This window comes from Xiphophorus hellerii, chromosome 10 (assembly GCF_003331165.1).
Source record: "Xiphophorus hellerii strain 12219 chromosome 10, Xiphophorus_hellerii-4.1, whole genome shotgun sequence".
Classification (NCBI taxonomy): domain Eukaryota; kingdom Metazoa; phylum Chordata; class Actinopteri; order Cyprinodontiformes; family Poeciliidae; genus Xiphophorus; species Xiphophorus hellerii.
Window position 1 is genome coordinate 19636124 of NC_045681.1, and position 7297 is coordinate 19643420.

Sequence of the window (7297 nt, forward strand, 5' to 3'; positions counted from 1 at the left end):
TTTGACTCTTCGCTGATTCTCAATTTAATGCCCTGGAATGCTGACAATAAACCCATAACGCATAAGAGTTATAAGAGCGCAAAAGATTTCTACACAAAAGAGCTGACGCCACTGACTCTCGAAGTGAAATTGTTTTTTTCTTCTTCTTTTTTTTCGGTGTGACTACGGCTCACAAGGATGGAATGGCAACAACCAAAAATCACTTCTCTGTCTAATCCTTCCTACAAGCTTCTCTCCTCCCCATGAGGCCCACGGGAATTCATCTGCCACGCCAGGGATTTGGAGCAATTTATTTGCTACAGCAATCTGAGGCGAGATTTGGATTTCATCAATGCAGACTGAATCCAAAAGCAGGCACAAAGCTTCCAACTCCCATGTTGTATAAGGGTTAGTCTGTCACTTATTACTGATGGATGACTTACTGGATGAGAAAACTGACCTGAGGTATCTGCACTTTAGGTGTGCCACAATGCAGTGAATCTCTATGTACACACTCCTGTTGAGATCCCCAGTTTTTATGAAGTAAACATTTTTTTCAAACACACAACACATCACAATTGGAACTTTAACACGTTCCTTTACATTGATTTTTACATGTCAAACATTTAAACACAATTGTTTTTTTTTTTTACATACAAAAGTTCCATCTGGAACCTTCGTACTCACGCGTTTCCGGTACGCCCGTAAACCTGACGCACAAGCAGCAACTGCGAATGACAGCAATGGATGACAAAGCTGCTTTTCTAAGCAGTTAATTTTTAGGTTTTGCTTTTAAAAAAAAAAACCCAAAACGATCTGATGGGACGCTGGAAAAGACTGTTGTTTTTGTTGTTGCGCTCAGGTTATGCTAAAAACGAGTTAGCATATCACAGAAGCTACTCGAGCCTAAAATAGCGTCCCAATATTAGTTGCAGCAGCACAAACGTTGTATATTATATATGTACATTATAAATATAATGTATCATGAAAAGTGAATCATGTACAATTCAACTGAAAAGTAAAGAAATCTGTTAGAAAGCTAAATAGAAGCTAAAATTGTGGTAAACGTTCATGATGTGACTCCATCCAGAGATGACATAAAAAAACCCAAATGATGAGGCTGCCACCACCAAATTCCGACATTCATGTTCATACACAGAAATTGCTTTCCTGGTTTGCGACTTGTTGTGGTTGTTATTGCCGTCTCAGGAGCAACATTGTGCAGTTGCATGGTTAGGACACAACTTGTGTGACAACAGAGGAGGCACTGTGCTGAAACATGTCCCAACATGTTTTGGTCAAAAGGAAGTCAATAAAAGAAGGAGAAGAAAAAAATCAACCTTTTTGCAAAAGTGCCTTGCGAGTTTTCAAGTGACTCACATTTTCTCCTCTGTCACATTTCAAACACACACTTCCCTGCATTTCTTGTGATTTTATTTGTTAGAACAACACAAAATAGAGTACAATCTGGAAGTGGAAGACAAATTATAACCGGTTTCCAGATCTACAAAAAAAAAAGTAGGATTCGCATATCTACAGCCTCTTTTAATCTGTTGCTCTTAATTAAAATTCAGTGAAACAAACTGCATCCAGTTTGTAAATGGAGTCCCCCTGCGCTCAGCTAAACAAGATTTATAATCTTGAGCATCTCACAGAGATCAAGCCATCTGCAAACTCTACAATCAATAGAGCTTTTTTTGACTTCAGACCAGCAAAAATAAAGTTTGTTTAAAGCCACAAATCTTGACATTTTGAAAAAAAGACCACTTCCAATACCTAATATAGGAATTTTATGTAATTTCTAATAGATAGACACCAGCACACCTCCTGACCCCACTAGGGACAAGGGTGTTAAAAAATGGATAAATGTCATTTCTAACGTACCGTCATTGTATTTTGATGTTTAGGTTTAAGAATAGAGAAAATTGAAAACTTTTACAAAATAGTAAAAAAGGATGGGACATATTTTCTTCTGATATGGAAAAATTTTTGAAAAAAAAAAAGAAATACAAGCTAATGACAAGAAAACTATATGTAACTCATACTTTGTTGTAGAAATAATTATTCTATTTTTAAAAATGGGAAAACTCCAGAAAGCTGCATTTATTATATCTACATACGTTTTTATTTTTATCCAGTAACAAAGAGCTGCAGATTGTTTTGGGTTTTTTTCCAAAGGAAACCAAAGAGCAACAGAAAAGTCAAATTTAGAATACTTTGAAGCAAACCTGAAATTTGACTATTTTGCAAAAGGACTGGCACAAACTTGAACCTCTAGATATGTAAAGCTGGTCAACGACTCAATACAAAAGAAAAACACCTTTCAGATTGTTTAATTTGAAAGCAAATGCTACTTTTTTGAGGGCTTCCATCAGATAAAACCACAGTAAGAGGGGCATAAATGAGCCTTTTAGACCGGTCATCTTAGATTGCATAACTTGAGTTTATTTTTAGATTTTGAAATCTTGGCGACTCACTGCCAACGCCTGACTAATGTTCAACTTGCTCCAAGGTCGTTTCCTCTCAACTCCAAAATCCAGAGCGTTTGTTGATTTATCTTTCTTACAATCAGCAGGAAGACGAAGACATAAAGTTATGTAATGCTCTGCCCTTTACAGAACAGCTGATAAATGGATTTTTATTGGCCGATTCAGATATTTCAACCTGCAATTCCCCAGACTCAAAGTTTGGCACAAATTACGGCATGTTCCTTATCTGCCCGATTAGCTATTGGAAAACTGTTACAGGTTAAATCATAAGGGACGTCAGCAGCAATATAAAAATAAAATAAAAAAGCCACTTCAACAGGATCATGTTCAACTGCAGTTTATTTTATTAAAAAGACCAGGGTGCAAATATGAAATTAAAAAAAATAAAGACAAGCATATCATTTTTAAGCATTTAATACAAACTTAACAATATAAACTATTTCAGTCCCTCTTGACATGTAAGACACTGACTCAAAATACTTTGTTATACCGTATTTTTTCTTTATCAAGTATTGCACAATGTAGGTACAAAATTAATATTCATACGAGTACATTTTTTGTCCATAGTATAGCAAAAATCTTAAACCTCTCAACAGAAAATACAATTCATCTTTCAGAAAAAAGCAAATATTCCTACACTTCAATTCCACCACTAAGGTAACTTTGTACACAATCTTCTGAATATTAGATATTTTTTTGTCCTTTTTTTTTCCAAAGATGGATTTCTTTAACAATTATCCTTAAAAAAGGAAAAAAAAAATAATGAAAAGCTGCTGCAGCCATCACAGATCACTGGAGTAGTAAAAAGATATAAATGCAACACCATGTCATAGAAACAATATATACTCTGATATCTTACAAACTCTGTACTAAATTAAATTATACAATTAGAAAAAGACCAAGTAACCCCACTTAGTAGTGCCAATTTGTAAAAATCAGCCTTGTCTTACCATCTGTAAAATACTGTAAGAGGCCAAAACTTGAAGCGTTTATTTTTTATTCTTTTTTTGGAGTAGTTCCTCAAAGTAAAAAAAGAAAAAGAAAAAAAAGAAAAGAAAAAAGTTTGTGCTTGGTTGGCAAAAAGGAAAAAGAAAAACAATGATGCATGTTGAATTCAAGCTCGGATGTGTTTGTACAACAAGCTTTCAGTAGAAACTCAAAGGGGGCTCGGTAAAAACACCCCCCACCCACCTGGGCACATGCGCTTCACTGCTTATTCAGCTAAATCCTTCAGTCCGGTTGATAGGTGTGCGTTTTTCTTTTAGTTGTTTTTCCCTTCTCTTTGAGCCACCGTCATTCATAAATAGCATATTTGATGATGTTAGCTTAGTTAGCCATGACCGGCTGGAATTGCTGGTTAGAATACTGCATGTTGCTCAGGCTGAAGCTGAGCCCGTCCATGAGCGACTTGTCGTTCAGGCTTCCGTAGGCCGTGAACACGTCGAAGGCATTGTTGTACTGCAGGGGGCCGAGCCCCAGGGGACCGTCGGCGGGGAATGCGGCCCCGGGACTGGACTGGCCCTGCAGGCTGGGGAACACAAACTCCTTGGCATTGGGTGACAGGGCGGAGGCCTTCTGCTGCTGGCCCAGCCCGTACAGCGAGTGCATGGAGGTGGACATGGCTTTCTGCTTCAGTAGAGTGTTGACATTCAGACCCAGGTTGTTGGTGGGGGAGGTGCGGGCCGCCTTGGTGCTGCCGCCGCTGCCTCCGCCAGCGGCGGTGCTACTGTTGTTGTTGCCGCCGCGGCCGCTGCTCTTCATCTTGGTGGAGCCGAACTTGGTGGCGGCGAAGGTGGCGGTGGTGAAGGTTAAGGGCTGGGTGGAGCGCGGCATGAACGATGGGCTGACGGCGGCCGACTGGCCAAAGGGAGGAGATGGTGAGCTGGACTCTGAGGATGCCCCGACAGGGTCGCTGATGGGCATGAACACCTGCGCCTCGGGGTTAAAGCTGTTCTTGATCTCCCGGTCCAGCTCAGAGCCGTTCTCGTTGTTGTCGTCCACGTACAGCACCTTGACGGGGCCCTTCTCCCCGATCTGGTAGGAGACCTCGAAGGGGTCGATCCAGACGCTCAGGTCCTGGGGCAAGTTGTTCCGGACGTCCGCGATATCCAGCCCGCTCTCTTTGGCCGCCTCCTCCACCACGGGGTCCACCTTCTCGCCTACATGGATGCACCGGAACCCCGAGCCTTTGTACGGCTTGTCCGGGTACCAGTGGCCTTCATACTTCTTCTTCAGCTGCCTCTCAAGCTCTTCGCCGAAAATATTCACACGCCGCCTTGGGAGTTTGTTGTACAGGTAGGAAATGATGAAGTTGAGTGCTACTTGAATTTCAAGCTGCATAGCTGCTTCAACTTTGCTTCGACCGTCACAGTTGCTTTATCGTGGCGTTGCGAGCCTCCAAAGCAGCCAGGATCAGTTGGGAACTTGAAAAATCAATATCCTTCTGAGAGTTTGGTGGAAGATCCTGAATCAGAAAGAAAAATGAAGAAATTGTTAGCTTGTTCAGCCATCGGGCAAGGACTGATTTCTATAGCCAGGTATACCGCAGCCACAATTAACAAATCCCCCTACTTTCTGCTGCATATTGCTGATCAGCTGGCTAACAGAAAATGCTTACTGTAATTACAAGAAAGACAACTTTCAACTGTGTTGAAATATTTCCAGCCTGAGAAACATGCCCAGTCATGGCGTGGAAGCTAAAGGAGCAACACCCACTCGTTTTAGCACAAAATCCGTCTGAAAATACAGATAAACTACCACTAGCACACCTGTTAAGCAGCCAACAACCAAAAATGATGTAATATGGCCAACAGGGGGCGATGATGTCAATGCGAACTACATAAAAATGCAAGAGGAAGAACACCCTCAAAACCAATGCTACCAGAATTTGTTTTTCCTTCAGCGAACTGTTAAGTATTGATGGAAACTAAACTCAAACAAAGATGAACACCAAAAATTAACAACAACAAAAACAGCTTCTGTGTTTCAGAAAACTAAGACGGCCTAGTCCCAAAAGGCATGGTGATGTTTTTATATCATCATCTAGTTATTCAGTGCAAAACAACACACTATGGAGTTGCTAAAAATTTCAGTTTGTCACCAAAATCATTCAGCATGTGGGCAGTAGAAGCAGATTGAGCAGAAAATGTTTGTTTTTGCTAAATATTTATGTTATTGTAAACAAGATCTGAGCTCGTTCGTTTTGTGTTCCTCTATAAAAAGCACAGCAGCAAAGACAACCATCTTTTACAAAACACCTAAAAACTCATGTCATTTATCAAAACAAATGTCACAGTACGTATCACTATAAGTGTAACCGGTATATTAGATTATTTTTGCATGAGCAGCAGCTATTATTACTAGAAATATCGCGATATTTCCACCTCAAGGTGATCTTACATTGAGATTCTTAAACCTAGCCGTCCCCATTTACTCTGGGCAGCCTGGCATGCAGCTTGGATGTACAATAATCGGGAGCTATAAATAAACGCAGTCCACTGACTCAGACGGTGTCAGCAGTGCGTGTTCCCCAGCGGTTCACTGTGACAGATAAACTCCCGTGTGGCTGACCTCCGTGGGGGCAGGTGCCAACTCTAGGGGGGTCGGATTTGCGGCTACCTCATATTGGACACACGGACATGTTCTTGCAACCCAGCCCCTCCAGAGTGGTGCTGAGCAGGAGAAAATGTGTTTTTGAAAAATGCCTCCGACCTGGGCTGTTCCTGCGTTTTCTCGCGCGGCTTGCGCTACAGTTGGGAAGAGGAGCACGTAGGAGCTCGCGACAGGAATTGCAATTACATAATCATTATTCAGGGTCCAGCCGTAACCGTTAAAACAGACGCTTCATCACAAAAAGACCCTTTTAGAAAAACTGTATTGACAGAGAATTACTAACCGAGCTGGTTTATCGCCACTATGCGCCCCGTCAGTGATGGGCAGATAGCGCTCTGATGCCAACTTAAAGAAGGGTGTGAACACAAATGTAGGAAGCTAGCCAGCTAACCCTCAGGAACTGTTAATGTTTAGCTCGACCAGCTGCTTATCTGCGCTCTTCGCACTAATGCAAACTAAATACGACCACACAGAGAGAGCAAAGGGCTCAAGTCCATGTCATGCGAACAGAAGAAAGAGAAACTGGTTTAATTTGAACCGACAGCCAGCTTGACGGATAGGAAGCTACGTAGGATTTTAATAATCTAGCTGTTTACAGAAATATTCGACAACTACTGTCGCCGTCGAGAAGCGAAATGGCTAAACAATGCGCGACTTTTTCCACCCATAAATGAGCATTAATTTAATGTTACATTAATATTTACTTACCTAGAAATTCACAGCAGGCCCTTTCTTGCTCAACAGTCCCGTTCCTGGAGATGTTAAACTTCGCGCTGCACTACTGTAGCTGTACGAATCAAATAGAAAATTGTTGCCGACGTAGTAGCTGTAGATCCAGGCGGTGTCGTATCTGTGGGATAAAGGATGAATCCGGGATACAGGCGTCCACAAGATAACTCCCCTTCAGCCTGGGAGTTTTTACAACTCTGCCCTTTAAAACTTGGGCTGGTTTGTTTTTATATAGTAGTCCTCCGCCACGGACATCCAGGAGATGGTGATGCGGCTCAGATAGGACGCCTACCAGATACCCCACTCCTATTGGTCGAACCCTGCTACGTCATTGTCGCCCCCCTCTAAACTAGAGCTCTGATTGGATTACCCAGTGTTCAGTCAAGAGGAGGTTTCTATTTACGGTCGTGGCTTGCCTTTCAAGCCTTTTGGACTACTTTATTAGAACAGATTTTAAGAGTACACATTTTAAAAGCCTTCGGTCAAAG

The 7297-nt window shown here is 41.6% G+C and overlaps 1 protein-coding gene across 1 annotated transcript; it reads right to left on the minus strand.

Annotated features, from left to right (window-relative positions):
- Positions 1 to 2789: 2789 nt before the first annotated feature.
- Positions 2790 to 7032, minus strand: tob1b (transducer of ERBB2, 1b). Its single transcript, XM_032574406.1, has 2 exons — positions 6789 to 7032; positions 2790 to 4932 (listed from the first exon to the last, which is right to left on the minus strand). The coding sequence occupies exon 2, from the start codon at positions 4806 to 4808 to the stop codon at positions 3795 to 3797; it is 1014 nt and encodes a 337-aa protein (XP_032430297.1). The 5' UTR covers positions 4809 to 4932; positions 6789 to 7032; the 3' UTR covers positions 2790 to 3794.
- Positions 7033 to 7297: the final 265 nt, after the last annotated feature.